General features: G+C 53.1%; 2 protein-coding genes and 1 long non-coding RNA gene across 10 annotated transcripts in view; 2 read left to right on the plus strand and 1 right to left on the minus strand.

Moving 5' to 3' along the window:
- The window catches only part of FAM3D (FAM3 metabolism regulating signaling molecule D), a 35,661-nt gene extending 22,667 nt beyond the window's left edge, over nt 1–12,994 (plus strand). For 5 of the 7 annotated variants that reach the window (XM_064594527.1, XM_064594559.1, XM_064594521.1 and 2 more), the window contains 5 exons: nt 2,144–2,228; nt 2,919–3,045; nt 5,506–5,586; nt 6,545–6,626; nt 7,377–12,994. In XM_064594527.1, coding sequence (XP_064450597.1) covers nt 2,144–2,228; nt 2,919–3,045; nt 5,506–5,586; nt 6,545–6,577 — 326 coding nt within the window. In that variant the 3' untranslated portion in view covers nt 6,578–6,626; nt 7,377–12,994. Of the gene's footprint in view, nt 1–2,143; nt 2,229–2,918; nt 3,046–3,431; nt 3,522–5,505; nt 5,990–6,544; nt 6,627–7,376 lie in introns of all 7 variants that reach the window. The other 2 variants (XR_010412398.1, XR_010412397.1) reach the window with 2 other exon arrangements.
- LOC135364752 (uncharacterized) lies at nt 5,985–22,545 on the minus strand. Of its 2 annotated transcripts, none has more exons than XR_010412418.1 (5): nt 22,148–22,545; nt 11,099–11,223; nt 8,324–8,503; nt 6,743–6,889; nt 5,985–6,311 (listed from the first exon to the last, which is right to left on the minus strand). It is a non-coding gene; the product is annotated as an uncharacterized LOC135364752 (long non-coding RNA). The 2 variants fall into 2 exon arrangements; XR_010412413.1 differs by lacking the exon at nt 22,148–22,545 and adding an exon at nt 12,022–12,159.
- The window catches only part of FAM107A (family with sequence similarity 107 member A), a 51,554-nt gene continuing 41,667 nt past the window's right edge, over nt 12,856–22,742 (plus strand). The window contains exon 1 of the mRNA XM_045862048.3: nt 12,856–12,994. Coding sequence (XP_045718004.1) covers nt 12,971–12,994 — 24 coding nt within the window. The 5' untranslated portion in view covers nt 12,856–12,970. The remainder of the gene's footprint in view (nt 12,995–22,742) is intronic.

Below are 22,742 nucleotides of genomic sequence, written 5' to 3' on the forward strand. Positions count from 1 at the left end.
TTGGACATCTAGACTCTTTCCATAGTTTGGCTATTGTGGACATTGCTGCTATAAATATTGGGGTGCATGTGCCCCTTCAGGTCACTACATTTGTATCTTTGTGGTAAATACCTAGTAGTGCAATTGTTGGGTCCTAGGGTAGCTCTATTTTCAACTTTTTGAGGAACCTAGATACTGTTTTCCAGAGTGGCTGCACCAGCTTGCATTCCCACCAACCGTGTAGGTGGGTTCCCCTTTCTCTGCATCCTCGCCAACACCTGTTGTTTCTAGAGTTGTTACTTTTAGCCATTCTGACTGGTGTGAGGTGGTATCTCATTGTGGTATTGATTTGTATTTCCCTGATGCTGGGTGATGTGGAGCATTTTTTCATGTATTTGTTGGCCATTTGTATGTCTTCTTTGGAGAAATGGCTGTTCATGTCTTCTGCCCATTTCTTGATTGGATTATTTGTTCTTTGGGTGTCGAGTTTGATTAAGTTCTTTAAAGATTTTGGATACTAGCCCTTTATCTGATGTCATTTGCAAATATCTTCTCCCATTTTGTAGGTTGTCAAAAAGGGTAAAAAATAATTTAAATTTTGTATTGCTCTATTATGAACATGGATGTAACTATGGCTGATGGGGACCCAGAAACAGAAGCATTTGAGGACAAGTTGCCCCTTCCCACAAGAGATAAAAGAAGGCAATGACCTCTTAAAGTGAGAGGATAATTAATAGAAGGCACACTTCATTTTTTTTCCAAACATTACTGTCCATCCCAGACAAGAACAGATCTTGATATCTGGAGCTAATGGCTCCAACTGATTTTCAGAGTTCCCTCTTTTATCTCAAGAGTTCAAGGGCCATTTCCCTAACAGAGCCTCTGTGGTCACTGACTACAGGCCTCTGTGTTACTGAGCTAGTTGGCAGCTGGCCTTGCTTTCAGGATTTGATTCTTCCCCTAGGTCCAAGGGATCACTGGGGAATACTAAGAACTGGCTCATCTTCATGGGTGTGGGCCTGTGGGCAGGGCAGCCATACAGTCCTGCGCCTAGAGCAAACTCAGGTTTGGTGATGCTCTGCCTTCACCTGTCTTGAAATTCTTAATAATTTTTTAACAAAAGGCTCCACATTTTCATTTTTCACTGGGCTCTGAAAATTATGTCACTGATCCTGCTGATAATTACAATTCCATTATAGTGCACTTTCTGTATGCCCAGAGTCGTCATCACATTTGCTGTCTACAAAAATGCTATGGGCAGGGCTACGAATCATCCTAGTGTGACAGATGTGGCCCCTACTTTTCCCACTAGGCCAATCTTGCCCATACTTCCTCAACCATTCAAGAGCCCCCTGCACAAGTTACACCATATTCAGAGTATCATCTGAATTATTAGTATTTTCCTTTGAATAAACTTATTTTTTTTAACCTAAATAAATATCTTAAAAGGAAATTATATCACTGCCCTAAGTTACCAGTTTTTATGCAGGAAAAGTGACCATAAAAATAAGCACAATGGAAACAAACCCATGTCCTTGAAGCAAGCTGGGTGCTGATGCCTCTGCCAGGCGCTGCACCTAGGCCTGCTCTCTGGTAAGTGCAGAGATTTCACAAGTGCAAGGAGGTGTTAAAAATGCAAAGGGAGGTTTGCTCCTTGGCATAAGCTGGAGAACTGTAGGACACTGATGTTCTCGCTCAGTGACCTGAGTTGCCTGTGGTGCGGTGGATCTCCTCTAAAGTCAGCACAGACAGGTTCTTAACCAGTGTAGAAGGAGGTAGCAGGGGGTGTGCAAAGAGCCTAGAGTTCCTGAGACATGACTGCACTCCATTCCTCAGGTACAGGTCCCCAAGGGCCCTTAGAACAATGTCTCTCAGTCCTGGCTGCACATCAGAATCTCCTGTGGAACTTTTGAATTCCCAGTGTCCACCCCTGACCACCTGCATGAGGGCACCTTTGCTTCATGCACTTTTCTCTCCCCTGGACAAGGGCTGCAGGGAGCTTCACCCAAGGTGTCGCCTCCTGCTGGCCCCTGAGCTTCAGGTGGACCTCCGTGTCAGCCTGCCCCCGGTCACTCCTGGATCTTCAGGGCAGTAGCAGAGAATGAGAATGACCAGTGGTCATTTCCCGTAAATGACCAGCACCCCATTTTTCTTCCTCCCCCAGATGTTAACCTCCTGGTAAAATTCCTTAAAAAAATCCCAGAGGGCACGCTGGTGCTAATGGCCTCCTATGATGACCCAGGAACCAAGTAAGTGGGAACGTCCACCTGCCCGGCCAAGGGTTGAAGGGAACCAAATGCTTTCAAGTCCTAAGTGCCTTTTCCCTGCTCTCCCGTTGGCTCTGTCTTCTGGCAGCTTCTCCTAGGGAAATAACCAGACCAGTGCATGACGACATGTTCATGGAGGCTCATCACAGCCTCGGTTACAACATTGGAAAGCTGGACACACTGTCCCTGTCCAGTAAAGACCAACTAGTTACAGAAATTATGACACATGTTGATATGTGACATTATATGTACATAGAAGAGGATCTACATCAAAAATGATGTAGAAAATAATTTAAGGATATGGAAGAATGCTCACCCTTCAGTATTAAGTGAAAACAAAACATTATAAAAGCATTGGTATGATCCCCTAGTGCGTGGGGAACAAAGATACTAAGGAAATACATTAAAACGTTACAGTGATTATGTCAAGTGGGGTGAGACTGTAATTTCTAGTTCCTCTGTGATGTTCCATATTTTCCAAATAAACATGTATATTTGTAAACAGAAGCAAACCCAGACTAGTGGCCACTCGGCCCTGTTCCTTCTGAGCACAACCCTGCACAGCCCAGCTGCTGCATCTGGAGGCAGGTGGGGCAGAGGGTAGGCCAAGTGCTTGAGAACCTTGCCCCTCTCCCACCCCTCCACCTCACTGTCCTCTCTGGTCCTCTGCAGAATGAATGATGAGACCAGGAAGCTCCTCTCCAGCTTGGGCAGTTCCTATGCAAACCAGCTGGGCTTCAGAGATAGCTGGGTCTTCTTAGGGGCCAAAGACCTCAAGGATAAAAGCCCTTTTGAGCAGGTGAGTTCCTGGCGGCCTCCCCGTCCCAGTGAGTCAGGTGGGGGTAAGGTGCCAGGGATGGATGGTCAAGGACTAGGGTGGCTTGGGAGGGACAGTGTGGGGACCTCAGAGGTCAGGGTGGCCCAACTGGCTAATCCCCCAGCAGGAAGTAGCCTTGACCATTTTGCAAAGATCTGGGTCATATATAAATGGATAAGTACCAGAAAGGAGAAGGAAAAGGAGAAAAGAAGGATGAGGGAAGTGAGGAATGGGAAAAGAGAAAGGAATGTAGAGATGAAGCCTGCATGATGGGTAGAGCATGGGGCGGGATGTCTGGCTTCTGGTCCCAACGGAAACCTAAGCCAAGCCTCTTCTCTCTCTCTCCACACCCCTGCCCCGGGCCTCAGGCTCCCCACCAGAGGGGAGAGGATAAATTTGCATCAAGAGGACGACACAAGGGGCACCTGGGTGGCACCTGACATCTGCCTTCGGCTCAGGTCATGACCCCAGGGTCTGGGATCAAGTCCCACATGGGGTTCCCTGCTCAGCAGGAGACCTCCTTTTCCCATTCCCCCTGCTTGTGTTCCCTCTCTCACTGTCTCTCTCTCTCTCAAATAAATAGATAAAAATCTTAAAAACAAAAAAAACACAGGAGAGCCCACCTGAGTACATGGAAGGGGTCAGGAGTGGTCCATGACATGTGGTTCCACAGTCACTACCCAGGCCCCAAGTAGAGTCTGGAGTCTCAGGAGTGCTCAGGGGAGGAAAGGGGAGTTGATGATGGGGTGGAGCCTCCAGGGAAATGCTGCACGTTCTCTCCCTGTCCCCCATCTGTGCATCCCCAGCTCAGAGCAATTCCCAAATGTGGGAGAACTAGCCAGATCTTCCCTGGCCTGATGTAGTCCATTGTCTAGTGGTGAGAATATTCAGCTCTGCCCAGATTCCAAGGCAGGCAGCTAAGAGTCGATGATTCTGACATACAGGACTACGGAGGAGAGTGAACTCTATCCTGAAGGCAGTGGGGACCCATGGAAGGCTTAAGCGGAAAAGCAATAAGAGCAGATTGATATATAAGAAACACTAGCATTCAGCAAGCACTTGCTGCGTGCAGGCTCGGCTGAGCAAGTTACCTGCAGTGCTTTCTTTAATTCCCGCGATGAAGTAGGTACAATTCTGCTCCCACCCCACAGTCGAGGATCTGGAGCCAAGGAGAGGTTTTAACCAGCTTGTTTGGATCTGATGCGGATGTAGCTCTCATCCAGGTCTGGCGGCCTCCACACAGATTCCCGTCCTGATGCTTTTAGCACAGCCTCCCTGGCCCAGCACAGGGAGAAGGCAGGGAGGAGGCCCAGGCAGTAATCAGACCTGAGGCACAGCAGCCTGCAGGGGAGGGGCTGTGGGAGGCAGGGGAGTGACCGCCTCAAGACGCTAGACTCCAGGTGCGGGGACCACAATGGGCTGCAAGGGTTTTTGCCTTGTCTGGAAAATGCTGGCTTGATTTGTATGTGTGAGTTTCTAAGAGAATGAATTCAGGTGGTTAGAAATTCCTTTTTTTAAATGGTGATACAAAGTAGCTTGTGCTGGAGTAGACAAGGAGGGAGCCCTCTGTTTATAGCCTCCAGGTGAAGAACACAGGCAGCAGAGTGGGGTTCCAGAGCATCCCTGTGCAAGGAGGGGATGGGGAGACCCATCACCCAGAATGAACTGGAGACCACGATGTGAGCGGAACCATTAGGTCCTTTGTTCTCACACATGTGGTTCTGGGTTTTAGAGACATAGCATCTAGAATTACTTTTATCCCTAAGGGTTAGCCCCAATTATTCCTTTTATCCCTAAGGGTTAGCCCGGGTAGATTTTGCTATTTACATTTTTTTCCTCCATAAACTAAGCCTAGGCACTTTAAACACCATCTTAACTGATTTTATTCTCTCTATATTTATTATTAATATTACACAGCGGTTCTGCCCCAGGGTTACTTTAGCCCTCTGTGCCTCAGTTTCCCCATCTGCAGAATGGGATGGTAATGGTATGCCCTTCTTAGGGCTATTGTAAGGAATAAATACATAAGGCACTTTGTACCTGGCATAGAGCAAGTGTTCACGAATTGCCTCTTTTCATTGTTGTGCTGGTTGGTTGGGGGTGTCCTAGAAAGGCTGATGGAGAATTTGGCAGAGGAGCTAACGTTCTGCAAGCCTGCCCCCCAATGCTTGGTACCCCACCCCCCCAGGGCAGGAGGCGAGAACTGAGCTCTGATCTCCTCTGTAAAACCCTGGGCACGTGGCCGTCCCTCTGCACCTCAGTTTCCCCACCTGTGAAAGGGGCTGGTCCTATCCCACACCGCCGCCTCCGCATGGGGCTGAAGCAAGGGCGAAGTGAGTGAAGGCAGGAGGTCTTAAAGCGCAGTGAAAACTCAGGTCTGACTCCTGAACAGCCTCCCCCATGGTCCGCGTTACTCTTTCTCTCTCTCTTCTCTCTCTCTAGTTCTTGAAGAACAATCCAGACACGAACAAATATGATGGCTGGCCGGAGCTGCTGGAGCTGGAGGGCTGTGTTCCCCAGAAGGTATTTTAGGGCGGCTGCAGGACCCAAGAAGCCTCTAGCTGTCCTAACATCAGCTGCAGCGGGGAGAAGGAAGCCAGGTGGCCTGTGGAAAGTTCCCTGGTGGGGAGGGAGGTCCGCGCCCTCTGCACACCTCCCTTCTCCGGAAGCAGCGCCCTCCCAGCCAAGGTGGCCAGCCATCAGGGGTCCTTCTGGAGCCTGTCTGCTTTCCCTCGAAGCCACGGTCGCGCCCAAGGAAGGACGTACTGCCCGCACCTGCGGCACACCATTAAATTTTATTTTTGCTGATTTTGAATGAACTCTCTGACCTTCTGATGTGCCGCGTTTCTCCCTGGGATCGAACTGGCCCAGGCCGGGTTGGCTCGGGCGCAAGCTGGGACGAGTCGGTGACAGCTTCAGGCACCAGGTTAGGCTGCTGGAAGACAGGCTGATGTCCTAGGGATTTTGCCAAAGGGTGAATGAACGAATCATTGGCTCCCAGCATGAGATGTAAGACCCCCAGGAGCAGAGAGAACTGGAGGACGGGACACGGAGCATGTTTTCTTCCTCTGCTGCTTGCATGAGAGCTGGAGGCTCCAGAGCCAGAAGGGCGTGGGGCGGGCACCATGTGAGGAAGGCTGGGAGGAAGAGGCAGGCTGCTGGGCAGGCTTCAGGGAGGACGTCCTGGCCAGCTTCGTCTTCGAGTGGTTCCCCAGGAGCTGCCCCTGAGATTTATTCGGGAGGTGATTCTGGAAAACAGTGGGGGTGGGGAAGGGAAGGCAGCCAGTAAAGGCTGTGTGGTCGACTCTCCTAGGGCCGTGGGTGAGTGGAGCTCAGTTCCTGGAGGACCCCCAGGAATCAGTGTAGAATACACACATCAGAGATTTCTGAGCCAGGGTGAGGGAGCTGAGCTGCTTGTGCTGGGGGGCTGCTAGTGTTGGGGCTGATGGGAATTCCTGGGCACCTCTTGTCTGCCCTACAGAGGAAAGCGTGGCCGTCCGTGGCTGCACAGTGAGTCCTTAGCCAAGAGACGTTGATACCAGCCACTGGAGCCCACGGAGGTGGTAAGGCCCAAAGGATATGGTATAAATACCCTGCCGGGGGTCTCTGAGAAGGGCCATGGGTGGGGTGCCTAGACTAAATCCTGGGAGGGGGACATGGAAGCAGACAGGACTGGTACCTGGGCTCCTGGAGTGTGGGCCAGTAAGACTGCAAAGCTCCCGCAGAAGTGCAAATGCCCTGAGCCGTGGGCCAGCAGATGGGTCCTGTGCACACCAGTGAGGTGGGGCCCTGGGCACAGTCAGGGCTTCCAATGTGCCAAGAGGGTCTGGGGTAGAGAGGAGGACAAGAGTGTGGGACCCTGCGGGCAGAGGACACGATGGGCTGGGACTTGGGCTACAGTTGCAATGGGGTTGAGATCAGTGTTCAAAGCCCGATAGGACAACTTGGAGCAGGCTGGGCTGAGGAAGTAATTCCATTACCCATTTTTCCCAGTGCAGATCACTCTCAGGGATTAAAGGGGGAGTTTGCTGGCAGCCCCCACTAACTCCTATACAGACACTCCATTTGTGTGGTGTAGGATGCCTGGCGGCTACATAAGCAAATGAATGTGCTTCATTCCTGCCCTTTTGTTCCCAGTGGCAGGGTCCTCTGTTCACACCTGACCATCCGTGCTAAACAGGGCCGCCACTGAACCCGGTCACTCTCCCTTCCCAGTCCCTGGGACTGAATGGTGGTTTTCTGCAGGCCCTGGACCCTGATGGTGCCACTCCTTTTCTCTCGGCTGACTCACTTCTTGTTCTACTCTGTTGCAGGTAGTGTGGTGGACAGAAGGCCGAGCCTGGGTCTGAGTACTGGCTCTCCACTGGCTAGCTGGGTGAGCAGATGCCACCTCTCTGAGCCAGAGAGCTCCCCTGTGAGAAATGGGGGATTCGATCCATCTCGGGGGCGTAGGGGCAGGAAATAGGATAAAATATCCACAATGCCAAAAGTTGTCAAAGAGAAAAAATATATATATTTGTATGTATATGTATGTATGTTTGGGAAAACATCTGGCCAGATACCCACCCTGGGAATGAAGAAGGGGACAAGAAATTTCCATTACTACCATAAACACCTTTGTATGTTTGGGATCTTTCTTTACAACAAGGAAGAATACCTTATAAAATTAAAAGAACCAATAAGGACTTCTAAAGTGAGTTCAGGGCCAGAAGTAGGGGTAGGCAGAGCTCTGGGCAGTGGCCGCTATTTTAAAAGGACATGGGGTGGCCTGCTGGTTGTAAGAGAAGACTCGTGGTACTTTTCCAGAAGCTGTCTTGCATAGCACTTTAAAGAAGATTGAGAAAATGTCAACAGGATGAATCAGAATTGGGGAAAGGGTCTCCTGGAGTGGGGGAGCACAGCGGAACGGCTGGTGCCCACCCAGGCCCCCTCACCCAGTTTTTGCCTCTAGGAGTGCGTCTATGAGCCTCTTTGGAGAACTGCCCTCGGGCTACTCGTTCTTAGCTCCCAGAGGCAGAAAAGAGAGGCCAGGAGGTGCCAGAGTAGAGTAGAGCTGCTGACTGCCCAGCTGGAGTGTGCAAGCCCAGCTCCCTCTCCTGGGGCTGGACAACCAGGAGCTACAATCTACACTCCACGGTTCCCGTGGGATCAAGCTGGGAGTGGACCTGAAAGTGTCCCTTTGCTTGGTTGTGTCCCCTTCCCTATCCTCCCCTACCACTCCCCTACCTGCATCCTTAATCACCTGCATGAGAACACTCACCCGCAAGTCGGCTTCTTGGGGAATCCATCCTAAGAGAGGCAGCGACCATGGCCAGCCAGATGGAACTGAGCTTGGGCGAGGAGACAAGACCACCTGATATGCAGGAATTGTCATAAAGAGAGTTCCCGGTGAAGAAAGGCTCAGAGTGAGGAAGCCGCACTTGCCCCTGCCACACGGGACCTGTAGGAGAAGCCACCTGCTGTGCATGCTTGAGAACACGAAGTGGGTCACGCCCCCTCCCCTCCTCAACCAGGGGCAGGCCTCAGTTGGCACATCCTCCACATGATGGCAGGGAGCCCAAATGACCATCAGTGGTACCACCAAAACCTACCAAGGAGATGGCACTCTAGAGCCAGCCCCTTCTAGGTCCTCCCCCCCGCCCCACAGGGTGGGCGTCACAAAGTGGCAAATACCCATCAGATGCTCAACACCATTTTCAGGGCACTGTGGCCACTACGGAGACCCCCTCCCCCCCCCCCCGCCGACCCCCTCCAGCTCAGAGTTAGGCAAGACAGTCCAAGAAAATGGCTGTAGAGAGTTGGGTCTACAGCCCCCTTATGAGACTGTTTCCTAGTCAGTCATTACCTGCTACACAAGAACTGGGTAGGCACTGGGGATACCATAGTGAAGAAAACCAGACACAGTCCCTGCTCATAGTCCAGGGGGACGAAGATCAAGAGGCAGTAGGACTTGATAAAGGCTATGTTTGGGGGCGGGGGGCAGGAACTGCAGGATCAAGGGAGGCATCCTGGAGGAAGCAGCATCTACACTGAGCCTGCAGGAGGCACAGGAGTTCACCAGGCAAAGAGGGGATCCCGGAGGCCAGGCCAGGGAGCAGCATGAACCAGGCCTTCAAGCTGGAGAGGCCTGGAAGGGGCAGAGGTGGGTAACAAGGGCTGAGCGGGCAGGGGTGACAGGCTTAAGGGTCCTGTGGGCTGGGTGCAGGGGCTTGGACTTTGTCTAGGGGCTGTGGGGACACATGGAGAGATTGAAATTGGGGAATGAGCCAATCAGGTTTGTAGTTTTTGAAAATTCCTCCCGGCTGCTGTATGGAGAAGGGAGTGGAGAAAGGGAGGCCAGGGGAGTAGGCTGCTGCCTCAGCCAGAGCGGTGCCCTGGGGATGGAAAAAAGAGGACCAGTCCCAGGGATATTCAGGAAGTAAACCGGACAAGACTTGAGGACGGATTTTTCTCACCATCGGGGTGGACAAGACTTCAGGAGTCTCTGCAATCTACTCATGGGCCTCAGAATTTGGGACTCCTATTTCCCTATCCTCTCCGCATCAGCCCACCACTCCTCTTTCCCGAGACTGAGGATGGGGAGGCAAAGGGGGGCGGGTGTGCCTCTGTTCGCGCAGCCCCTTTGGGGCTTTCCAGCAACTGTAATTCTGGTCCTCACCAGTAGGTGGCAGCCCAAGATAGAAAGGGAAAGGTAGCAAGGTTACCCCTGCCCACCCAGTTTGGGGAAGGGTGCTGTGCTTAATGGACAGGATGCCTGGGACTTACGAATGGGCGATGGATTTACTATCACATTATTAACAGCATCACAACATCAGCACCTGGCTTCTAGGGGGAATTGTGGTTATATGCTCTGTGCAGGGCTTTATATGCATTTCATCCTCAGCCCCATGTGGTGGCCCATTGTTGTCTCCTTTTACACGGGAGGAGAATGAGGCTCAGAGAGGCCAAGAGACTTGTGCAAAGTCACACAGCTAAGAAGCCTCAGATTAAGGGTTGGAATCCCAGCCGATCTACATCACTACAGGAAACACCCTTCAGAAATACTTGCCCTGAAACCACTCAGGGGTGAACAATGTTTTCTCCCTCCTCCTCCTCTTCCCCTTCCTCTCCCACATCCACTCCTCCTCCACCTCTTCCTCCTCCTCCTGAATGCCTCTGGAGACCTTTGAAAATTGCTCAGAACCTCTGAGTCAACATTCTCAAAACCTTCCCCCATTTTGTAAGCCTTGCTTCCCTCTACAAGATTGTGGGTCAAGAAGGAGCAGGTGTTTATGTCCATTTCACAGATGGAGAAAGAGAGGCTACAAGCTGTGCCCAGGCCACACAGTGAGACAAGGCAAAGCTGGATCTTGACCCCGCCCGCCCAACTGTCTTTTCATAAATCCTCTGTGTCTGCATCCCAATCACCTCCTTGGTGGCAGGCCCTGTGCTGGGCTCTGGAGCCACCACCCCCACTCCTGCCTAGGGCATGGGGTCCAATTCTTGCATTGCAGACCCACATCCTGCCGGGAGCTGGGCTTCGGACCTTCAGCCAGTCGAGGGCTCCAGTCAACTAGGCTTTTAGTGAAGCTCATAAGTCATATTTCAGCAGGACTCCAAGCAGATGGGGAAAAATTAATAAACGGGTAAAATTCCTTTTCTCTCCTCCCATCCCACCAAGAGCCAAGCTGGTGGATAATTATGGGATGGCTGCCAAAGGAGTTTGATCTTCAAGGTTGACGTATGGCATTTTTACTGCTCTGGCTGACAGCCAACTTAGTCACTGCCCTTTACAATTTTGTGGGTGCTCTCCTTACTGCAGGAAATCAGAAGCTGTACCCCAGCCATGACTAAAACGGAGAAAGGGAATGGGGGGGTGGCGCTGAGGCAGGGGCTGGACCCAGGAGAAGGAGCAAAGGAAGAAGCCACATTTTTGCTTGCCCGGAGGAGACAGGACTAATATTTGCCATGCAGGGAGCTCTTGCAATGAGCTAGGGCTGTGTTAGACACTCTACATACTTAGACTATTTCATTTCATCCCCCATCATGTACTCACCCACTCCACCAATATTTGTTGTGTGACTGCAATGTGCCAAGCTCTATTTTACACCAAGGGGCTACACTGATGAACAAGACAGACCAGGTCTCAGCCTTTGTGGAGCTGCCATTCAGGTGCAGGAGCTGAACAATAAACACAGATAAAACATCATTCCAGTTGCTGATAAATGCTATGAAAAAAATAATTAGCCCAGGAGGCTGGTTTGCATAGAGTCAGGGCAGGCTTCTCTGAGGAGGTGATAATGGAGCCTGATGGATAAAAAGGAAAGAATCATGCAAGATTAAAAAATGGAGTTGAGGGAGAGAGATGGGAAACATTCCAGGCAGCAAGAACAGCAAGTGCAAAGGCCCTGGGGTGAGGAGGAAGGGGGTATGAAAGAATTGTCAGGGAGAGAAGGAAATGGGAAGTGAGGTCTGAGAGGCAAGCAAGACTTGATGGAACAGAACTTTGGACCATGGGGAATTTGATGCTATGGGCAAAGCTGGATCTAGAATACCTCATCCTGACCCTTCACTACCAACTGCCATTTCATAAATCATCGGTGTCAGAAATCATCACCACCTCCTAGCCAGGCAATGTGCTAGAGGAAAGGGAGGGCTGCAAGGTTCCCCCTGCCCAGCCATCTCTTAAGAAAGGGTGTTCTGCTTAGACCAGTTACTGGGGACTTGCCAGTGGGCAGTGGTTTCATCCTGAGTAGCCTTGACCGCATTTTAACTACAGCCCCTAACTTCTCTGGAGAATTGCTGTTGTCCAAATCCTCTGCTCAGAGCTTTACTCAAGTCACCTCATTTCACCCTCAGGCCCCCATGGGGTTGGGGCCCACTATTTCCCCCCTTTGGTCAAGTGGGGGAGTATAAAACGGAATGACATCATCGGATTTAGGCTCTAACAGAACCGTGGCCCCAGCAGTATGCACCTACCTCTTTCAGCCGCAGAGCAACCCCGCACTGTGTGATTATAGCAACACACACGCACAGATGAAGAAACTGAGGCTCCCAGGGGATCATGCCCTACCCCCGGGTCACACAACTGTGAGGAAAGAGCTGGGATTCAAGCCCAGCCTGGTTTCAGCCTTAACCTCGTCCCATGCTGGCGATAAAATGAAGGAAGGAGGGGTAGCAACTGAGGAGGAGGGTAACTGCTGGGGGAACTTTGAGAACTTGGCTCTGAGCCTGGAATCCGGCCTCCAGATATTTTCCTGGCCCAAGCCCAGCCCAGCCCTCCCTGCCGGGACTACTGTCCTGGTGAATGAAGTACTTGGCTCTCAGAGTCTCTGCTCTGGGAGAGCCCTTGCCCCCAAGTGTCTTAAAAGATCTAGTATTAATGGGGGCTGTCCCGCCAGAGGTTCACATCCCCACACAAGCCTGCCCCGAGCCCCACGGCCCGGCTGTCCCACGCAGCCTCCCCTGTCTGGGACCTGTCTGTGGATCAGTGCCCAGCCTGGCAAGAAGGCCAAGTCCTGCCTGCTGGGCCAGCCAGAGGTCATCCGCTGTACCCAAGCTGCCGGCCGCATGGTGAGAGGACCGCTTTGCTTCTCTCCCCCCTCCAACCTTGGATGCCTCAGTTTCCCCTCCTGAGAGAGGCAGGGGTATAAGAAGTGAGCAGCTACAGGGACCACAGGACGTGTGAGCCATCTGGAGACACCGTGCCCCTCTGACAGGATGAATCACCCTAAGCCTGTCTGAGGAGCTCTGGGCTTAGGAGCAGCTGTGAAAGCCTCCTTTGTGCCTGAGGAGAATGAGCCGCAAGAGCACGGGGGACCCTGGCCTGGGGAACCCCCTGGGCCCCGGCTCCTGAGAACAGCATCAGCAGGGAGGACCCCCAGCCTGGCCCCCGAGGCCCACGCAGGCCTGGTGCCCACTCCATGCCATGGGAGCGGTCCATGGGAAGAAGGTAAGAGCCCCCGAGGGTCCTGCCGGGTCCGTGAACGTGGGGAGGGAGGCTGCATCTGGCAAGTGGGAGCCCTCCCCCACCCACCTGCAGGCTGCATGGGGCCTCAGCCAGGCACTGCCCACCCGCCTCCCTCCTTGAGCTCACAGCCAAGATTTGCATCGAGAAACCTGCCTGGGCTAAGGACAAAGCCTTCTGATCTCTCCATCTCAACAGACCTGGGGGCTGTCCACTCTCACAGGCTGGTCTGACAAACACACACACCTCTCTACTTCCGCACATACAGGCTCCGTGGCCGCCCCTTCCCCGTGTGCCACAGGAGTGTCTGTGGGCAAGTTACTGAGGCTTTCTGTGACTCATTTCCCCATCTGTAAAATGGGGGCAAGAGTCACTACCTCAGAGGCTTTTGGTGAGAATTAAATGAATTAAAATGCATGTAAAGTGTTTCGAATGGTGCCCGGCACACAGTGGGCTATATATAAGCTATGCTCTGTTATTAGAATTCTCTTCCTCTCCCTCTGCATCACCTTCTTCATCTGGACTCTCAGTTGGGGATTTGTATGTATAGCCTATGCGGTGTTTCTGAAAATGTGGTCTGTAGACCCCCTGTGTCTGCCTTAGAGAGGGGGCATGGGAGGGGGCTGGCTCAACAGTCTCCTTGGGGCCCCCCCAGACCTCTGGGATCAGGGGAAAGGGGAGGCAGGGCTCCCCAGGGATTCTTAAACAAGCTCTCAGCCCACATCGCCCGGGACTGTGATCCCAGAGGTGTGGTCAGGCTGCCTGGGGCCCTGCTCCTTACTGTGCCAAGGAGCTGAACCCCTCTGGATCTCAGCTCCTCCCCTGTAGAGTAGGGCTGGTCCCCACCTCCCGGGAGGTGCCATGACATGATGCTGAGGACGTGCGTAAAACGCTGCCTGACACCCAATAAACAGGGGCTCTAATGCGCAGACGGCTCGTGGTTCTGCTCGACTCTACATTTTCTGCCAACCCTGCCCATCCCACAGTTTTCAGATTTTAAGTAAGACGCATCATGGACCCCCATGGAGGAAGCTTTCTGGACCTCAGTTTCCCCATGTGGAAAATGAGTGTTGGGTGAGATAACCCCTGGGGTCTCCTTGCGCTGGCTTCTGCTTCCCACCACCTCTGTTTCAGGTACAATCAGGTCTGGGATCTCCTGCCTGCCCTCAGCAGCCCCAGCAGCATTATCCTAAAAGGTTGATGTCCTGGGGCTGTCCTTCTCCCTCCCGCAGTGGCCAGCGTGGGTCACCTGCAGTTAGGGCAGGTAGATGATCTTTGCGCCCTGGCCCCACCCAACCCTTTGCAGGAACTCTCTTCCAGCTCCTCTGCTCTCCCAACGGAGAGTGAGCTCAGCCTATAGATCCTGCCTGAAATGTAGACATGCAGAGAGTCACCTTGGAGAACAGCTTCCCAGGCCTAGAAAAGACCCTGACAAGGTCTGGCCTAGGAAACGCAGACAGCTCATGGACTGCCTCTCCCTCTTCTCTCACCCACGACAAGCATCACAAATCAATCCCTGCACCCTTTCCCACTAGGCCCAGATGGCCTCAGAATCCTCCTCAGCACAGCAGCTTAGGAGGCCCCCTCCAGTCAGAACGAGCCCCCAGACTGGCAGCCAGGCCTATCCTGGCCCAGCCCCTCCTCCCACCCTTCAGTGGGGGGAAGGTCCCAGAGCAGAGCGAATGGGAACATGAGCTCTGGGGTCAGAGTCAGTTCCTCCTCACATACCCTGTGACCTTGGACAAGACAAGGCACCTTTCTGAGCCTCAGGTTCTGCCTCAATAAACTAAAGATAATAATCCTTCTCACACTGTCGTAAAAGCTAAATGATATCATGCCTGGGGCCAAATAAATGCTCAGTGAACACTGACTCCGTCTGGGTTTGATCCTCTCATACCTGCGGCCTCTTCTGGGCTTCACACCCTCCGTTTGAGCCACCCAGGGCACCTACTATCACACCCCACGGCCGATGAAAACCCTGAGTCGGGAGCAAACACGATTTCCCCCAGTTGCTCAGGGGTGGAGCCAGCCCGGAGATAGGCTGTGAGCATGTCCAGGCCAGGCCCTTTGTGGGGCTCCCTATCTGTGGATCACCCCCCACCCAACTCCCCACATGCCTACTGCTCTGTTTCTGGAGGCAAGAGCCCAGCTGGTCTCTGTGGGATGTCCGTGACACGCACTGGCCTGTCCTAGAAAGGTCACAGTGCTGTCCTTGGGGGCTTCTCAGACCCCCTCCCACACTTAGGGCTTAATCATAGTTCTAGTAAAAAGGTCTGGAAAGCCCCTGATGATATGGTCCAATCCCCTCCCTATTGTACAGCCAGGAAGACTGAGGCCCAGGGCGCCTGGGTGGCTCAGTTGGTTAAGCGACTGCCTTCAGCTCAGGTCATGATCCCAGGGTCCTGGGATTGAGTCCCACATCAGGCTCCCTGCTCTGCGGGGAGCCTGCTTCTCCCTCTCCCACTCCCCCTGCTTGTGTTCCCTCTCTCGCTGTGTCTCTCTCTGTCAAATAAATAAATAAAATCTTTAAAAAAAAAAAAAAAAAAAAAGACTGAGGCCCAGAGAGCAGAAGGACTTGCCAGGGCCATGCAGCCAGGGTCAGACCATTTCCACAAGGCCCGGCAACTCCAGGCCCAACTCTGGAGGCACACAGGAAGGCAGTGGGTCTCCTTCCCCAGCGCCATGAACGGTGGGACCGAGCCACCCTCAGAGAATGCACTGAATGCACAAACGTCCGCCCTTCATTTGCTCAAGCCCACATTTGTCCATAAGCCTTCATTTGCTCCCACCCCAGCCTCCCATTAACAAACATTAACTGGGTACCTGTGCTGGGAGCTGGGCCAAGGAGGGAAAGGCATCCCTGCCCTCAAAGCAACTCTCATGGACCTCAGACCCCAGCTGACGATCCACGGAGACCAGGGGTCAGGGCCCTCCGTCCTCAGTCCCCCGTCAGCAGCCAGTGTCCCTCCCTCAGGAAGGGGACAGGCCCACAAGCTGTTCCAGGCAATGCCTACCCAAGTCCAGCTCCCCAGACGTGATCCCGAGTCTACCGCTAAGGCTGCCAATACTAAAAACAGATACTAAATGATATCCTGGTATCAGAAAACGTTACTAGTAATAGCACACAATGCACCACAAGCTTCCGCAAAGATTCTCTCAGTCAGTATTCCCACAGCTCGCTGAGGTGGATACTTGCATTACCCAAACAACCAGAGGCACAGGGAGATTAAACGAGAGCTCAAGGCCACCCGGCTAGTAAGCAGTGGAGTCGAGATTTGAACCAGGCAGTCTGAAGAGCCTGGACCCCTCGGCCAATGAACTGCTCTGCTGGCGTGTGTGAAGGTGGGCTCTGGAGCAGGAAGCACAGGGTTCAGTCCCACCCGGGTCCCCAGTCAGGGCCACCTGCTCATCCTCTCGGAGCCTCAGCCTCCTCATCTGCTACATGGGATCGTGATTTCCCCACGCACACTAGGATGAGCTGAAGCACCTGGCACAGAGTCGGTGTCAGGGAATGGTGGGTCAAGCTCTTAACCCCGCTCTGGAAGCTGAAGGGGGAGCTCCAGCAGAGAGGGGGCTGGCTGTGCCCCCCAGATCCCCACTGGAACCCCTTGAAGGTTGGACACTTAGCATGCTCTAAGACATCTCTCTCTCCAAACTCCGCACCACCTGGGTTTTTCACTTCACTGAATGAATCCTGTATTCTGACTCTGGGCATTTGCCAAGTCACTCATCGCTCTGCATTCGTCTTCATTAGAAGAAAGTCTCCTTGACGGAAACAAACGGAAAAAAAGATGAGAGATCCAGCTAAATTTGATAAATGGTCTGAAAGGGAGTGTTCGTTCTTTCCAAGTCCAAAAGGCGCCCATCTGGCTGGGCCCCACTGGCTCCCTGAACAATTATCCCTGCCGATGATGGATGGCTCCCGCTCAGCGGCACCCACTCAGCGGGGCGTGAGCACCTCGTTAGGAGGCTTCCGTGCCCCTGCCATGCCGCAGCCCCCACTCTGCCCACCGCCTCTGACTGCTTCTCTGAGGACAGCTGGGGGCCAGCGCCCCCACTGCTCCCCTCATCCACACATGCAGGGCACACTCCTGGGGGTTCTGGGAGGAGAGATGAGCACACATGCTGTAATCGTGAGCACAGACTTTGTCATTCAGGTCCAGGCTCCCTCTTTTGACTCCATCTGTTCACCCCCTGCATGATCTCCCTGGCCTAAGCAAACTGCTAAACACACTGTCCGCCCCTTCACGGTGAGCTAGCCTCTCCACCTCCTTCCCCACCCTCACAATAGCCTGGCCTGGAACCCTGCAAAATGTTGGAGCTGAAATTTCTTCCCCGGGAAAGCCCAGGGACAGAGGGTGAGGTCTAGGAGCTGTGGAGCTATGTACTGGCAGCAACTGAAAGGGGCATTTGAAAGCAGGCAAAGAGACCTTGAGAAACAGGGAAAGGGCGCTTTTCCTGTTCCCTGAGGCCTCCCAGTGGGGCTTTCCTTCTCCTCTGCCCTTGGCTTCCCCAAGCTGGGTTCAGAAGCTGAATGCCCTGGGCTGCCCCAAACAGATGCACAGGCTGGGCACTGCACAAAGGTTAGCAGGGGTGGAATCCGGTCCACTCTCTACCAGTGGAGCCTGGTACCCAGGCATTAGCTAGGTCTGCCCAGAGGAAAAAATGCTGCTTTTTTATTTCACAGTGCCATCACTCTCAGCACTGCAATCACCTCTTCTAGGACTAAAACTTCTCCTGTCCATCCTTATGGCTGGAAGTCCAGCTTAGGAGGGAAAGAAATTGAAGGAGAAAGAAAGGAAGAAAAATGCCAGCTCAGCTGACCCTTCTTCTAGGAAGTCTTGCCTGAGTGGATCTCAAATGTCTACTCAGGGCAAGAGGCTGAGGTGGGGGTGAGGGAGAGCAAGCTTGTCTCAGGGCTGTATTTGCATGAATAGGCTACAAGTTTTCCTAAGCCTGGAGGATCACCAGGGATAGCTGGGAAGGGGCCGGAGAGATTAGAAGGGGATAAAGCTCCTTCAGACACCCCATGGCACCACCACTCCCCCCCACTCCGAGTTCCCCAGACTAGGGCAAATCCCATTATGCTCTCAGCACTCTCCCCACCACACTGATCATGGCTGTAATTTCATCTTTAGTTCTGTGATTTATCCAAGAAGGAAGGGAGAAGGGGTTTGGCCTGTGGCTCACCATGTCCCCAGCACCTAGCATATCATCAGTACCCAATAAATTGAGGAGGGAAGGGAAAGAGAGACAGACAGCAACTGGGTCTCTGGGGGGATAACTCGAGGGTAGAGATGAAGGCCAAGCTCACGGAAGGATCCACGCAGAACTCAGGCTGCAAGGAAGGACATAGGCTGGACCCCTCAGTTTCTCCCACACATCCCCTCCTTTCCTTCCAATAGCTTTAAGACTCTGACCCAAATTCCCACATTCTCCACCTCACCTCCGGCTGCCCACCACACACACACACACACACACACACACACACACATTTTCCACCAGTACGACTTCCTGGCCAAATGCAAACCTCATGGATTGATTGTTCATCATTCATTCAAAAAGCATTGGCTGGGCACTATGGGTACCAGGATCCCAAGCACAGGAGACAGAGCAGTGGACAGGACTCAGGCCCTGTCTTTGGGGTGCACAGCCCAGCAAGAGAGAACTAAGTCACTGGGGATGACGGGGCAGGGGCCAGGTGCTCTGATGAGGGAAACACAGAGGAGCCGGGACACAGGAGGTCCACAAAGCAAGAAGAGCAGTCAGGAAGCTCCCAGACGCCCAAGCTGTGATCTGAGGAACAAAGGGTTAATGAGGTCAGGGGACTAGGAGAGGCTTCCAGGGGACACAACAGGACCTGCCAAGGCCGGGAGGTATGAGGGGCATAGCACGTCCCAGGAACTGAAAGAATCTCTTGGTCTGCAGCAAGTCTTCCTGGCCTGGTAGGGCCTCCTGATTCCTGGTTCTGGGCTTGGGATCTGCTGTGGGGCTGGTTCAAGCGGGGCCCTAACTCCCCATTCCCCCCTCCACCTACCCTTCCACTCACCTTGCCACAACACTCTCCCCCCCAAAAAACCAACTATGTATCTGCTTTAGACTCTTTGGTCAAGGAGAACATTCTCTTTTTTTCTCGCTTTTGTTCAAGTATTCAAAAACAGCTGAGAACCAAGCAAGAGAGAGATGGAGAGGGAGAAAGAGACAGAGACTCAAGACACAGAAGCCACCAACAAAGTCCCTGGGAGCAGAATGAGGAGACCCCACGACTATCTTCCTGACCTCCGCCCCTCTGCTCCCCACACCCTTTGGGTGCCCCTCTGGGCCTCTTTTCCACTCCCATGTGTTTTAATGCCTCCAGACAGGAACAGGGGAGAAGGATCCAAGATGGCAGGCTTTACCTCATGCTCAGGCCATGAGGGGCAAAACTTTTCTGGGTAATAGATGGAGGACATTATTTTCATTCCTTCCTTATGTCACCCACCTCCTTTCAGTCCTATCTTCCCCCTCCACTAACAAGAAAACGTCTTTACCTCTGAGGCCTTGAGTGACCCTGGGCAAGATGGTCTCCCTCTCTGGGCTCGTCTCCCCCCCTGTCAATGCAGGGTTGGTGGCTGTGCTATACGCATGGGGTTAGGGGCAAAATGAGGCAGTGAGAAGAGGGGAGGCGGGAGGATGACGTGCCAGGCCCCCACGCACACGCGGGCAGTAGCCCCTCTCTGCCGCCTGGCCTGGGTTGTCTCCCCCATTTCACTGAGTTGAGGCAAGGTGGCCTTCAGATTCCTCCCGCACATGCCAGAAGGCATGCCCTTGACTTGGTCTCTTGCAGTGACCTTGTTGCACAACACAGCTCTACCCTGGCCTGCACCCAGAAGCTGGACTGAACCCACCCCACATGGTTCTGCAGCCTAAGGGGTCACAGGCCTCTCAAGCCTCCTTCCTTCTCATCTGTAAAATGAATACTTCTTGAAGGTAAAAAATGAATGCTTTCCAACCATTGAACTCCTCACCACAGGCCTAGCCACATACACATCGATGTTCCCACTTCACCAAGGCAGAAACCCAGACTCAGAGAGGTTGAGTTCACCGCTCAAGATCACACAGCAAGCCACTGCCAGAACCAGGACTTGAATCCAGATACATCTGGCTCCCCAGCTCACGGACTTATTTTTCAAGTGTCTGGATGAAACTCTGCCTCTCAAGCCAAAAGAAAGCTTCACCTTGCTGTGTAGAGTTACTAGCAGGTGGTGGCTCCCGTATCATGGGGAGCCATGCTGAGAAGGGACCTTAAAGTTCAGGAGAATTTAATTTCCTTCATGAAAGGGCTTGGAGGTGGAGTAGGATGGGCCAAATCAAAAGCTGGCTTTGGGGAAGGCAAGAATCCAAAAACGCAGCTCCCTCCCCGGGCCCCAAGGATCTGCTTTCAGAACACTGTGTCTCCTGAGCTGACGTGAACGAGGGGCTTTGTTTAAGTGAGAGATCAGATCTCAGGGCCTGGGGCACAGGGAAAGGGCGGAGGAGCTGGAACTTTCCTTTTGTCTTCTAAAATCTAAGCGGAGGCCAATGAAAACAGCAAGACGGCCAAGGAAGCTGGGAGAGCTAGGCTTGGTCTTGGTGACACCTTGCTCCCATAGAAACTCAGGATAGGGCATGGGGTGTCCCACAAGGGATGTCATACCCAGAACCTGCAGAACTCAGCTAGAAACTGGGCAGTGGTGTTTTGGGGGACCACCCAGGAGTTTTTCCTTATGCGCTGGAGCTTTGGGGAATACTTTGGGGTCATTTGGGGGTTTATGATGTGGCAGATGTCTGTGGAGAGTCCTGCTGTCTGGACCTGCAGACCCCAAAGCAGCCAGTTTGTGAAGGGCCCATGGTGACTCTGTGTTCACAGCTGGGCAGCGCGGAGGGACGTACTGGTTTCCCAGGGCTGCCTAACCAGCCACCACAAAGCAGGTGGCCAAAAACAACAGAAATCTATTCTTGTACAGCTCCAGAGGGTAGAAGCCCAAAATCAAGGTGTTGACAGGGCTGTGCTCCTGCGAAGCCTTGAGGGGAGAATCTTTCTCTGCCTCTCCTTTAGCCTCTGGTGTCGCCAGCCACCCTTGTTCCGTGGCTTGCAAATGTGTCCCTCCAGTCTCTGCCACAGCCACTGGGTTAAGTGGCATTCTCCTGTGTCTCGTCTCCTCTACAGATAAGGACACTGGGCATACTAGCTTAGCGCCCGCCCTAATGACCTCGTTTTAACTTGATTACAAACAACTTCAAAGACCCTGCTTCTAAGTAAGGTGACATTCACAGCTATGGGGGGCTAGGATTTCAACATACCTTTTGGGGGCACAATTTAACCCATAACTGTGACCCTCACCCCACTAGACCTCTACTCTTCTTTTTAAGATTTATTTATTTATTTGAGAGAGAGAGCAGGGGGAGGGCAGAGGGAGAGAGAGAATCTCAAGCAGACTCCCCGCTGAGCACGGAGCCCGATCTCACAACCCTGAGATCATGACCTGAGCTGAAACCAAGAGTTGGAGCTTAACCGACTGAGCCACCCAGGCGCCCCATGGAATTTTCTCTTCCCAGGCACCTACAGGTATACGTTCGTGTAGCTGGAACCCAGTCGTCCACTACCAGCCGCTCTCCAGGGACCTGGAGTTCACTCTAGCTCCTGTCTGCTGCGGTGACTTCCCACACGGCAGAGCCAGCGCAAGCTATTTGGATTCAGAATCTAATCGTCTATTCTCCTGGGTAAAACCCTTGGGGAACAGATACATGGAAGTCCACAACCACCAGGCCCTCCGTGATCCCCCATCCGGCCTGGCCTCCTAGGAGGCTGGCTCTCACTCACTCTGCTTCTCCGCTGGGCCAAGCTCTTCCCCACCTCGGAGCCTTTGCCTCTGCTGTTCCCTCTGCCTGGTGCTCTCTTCCCTGGCTCTTCCCACAGCTGACCCATGCAGGGCTCAGCTCAGAGAGGCCTTCCCCACCACCCACCCCCCGCAGCTAAAGGATCCCCATTTTAGTCCCCAGTCTTGCAGTTGCTCACAGAACTTACCACCATCCGAAATTACCTTCTTTGGTTATTTAACTGTTTCCTATCTGGCTTTCCCAGCCAGCATGCCAGCTCTCCAAGGGCAGGGACCTTACCTGTCGCTCACTGTGGATGCTCCGTGCCTAGCGCACCTTGATATACAACAGGTACGAGTGGATGCATGAATCCAAGGCCGGCATCGAGGGAGCTCACTCCTTCATTCCATAAACATTTCCTGAGCATCTGCTCCAAGCCAGAGGCTGCATCAGGCCTGAGGAAGTCATCACCTGCTCAGGGAGACAGACAGCACGGGCCACAGCGACTGACAGGAATTAGGAAACACCACCCTTCCTCACAGGCCTTCCCCATCAGCTCCCAGAAAATCAGAAATTCAAATTCTGCTCTCTACAAATGACTCCGCTAAGATGGCAGGGTGGAGATGTCCCCAAGGACCAGCGGTCCCCTTCCTGATGTCCCAACACCCCCCCCCCAGAAGCCCTCTACCCCCCGCCCCCCGCACACAGCCCTGGAGCAGAGGAAGAAAAAACAAGATCTCCAAACGATAGGGATATAGTTTCTGCCAACCAACAGGTTCAGAAGTGGATGGCTAAGTCCGAGGGCACGTGCGGGCTCACCCGCAGGGGAGGCAGATTTCCTCTCTACTCTCTTCGGGTCTCCGGCTGAGCCTGAGAATCCAGTCAACCTGAGACA

This window comes from Mirounga angustirostris, unplaced genomic scaffold (genome assembly GCF_029215605.1).
Source record: "Mirounga angustirostris isolate CCGP_5_RB_7025 unplaced genomic scaffold, mMirAng1.0.hap1 SCAF_1, whole genome shotgun sequence".
Taxonomy (NCBI): Eukaryota; Metazoa; Chordata; class Mammalia; order Carnivora; family Phocidae; genus Mirounga; species Mirounga angustirostris.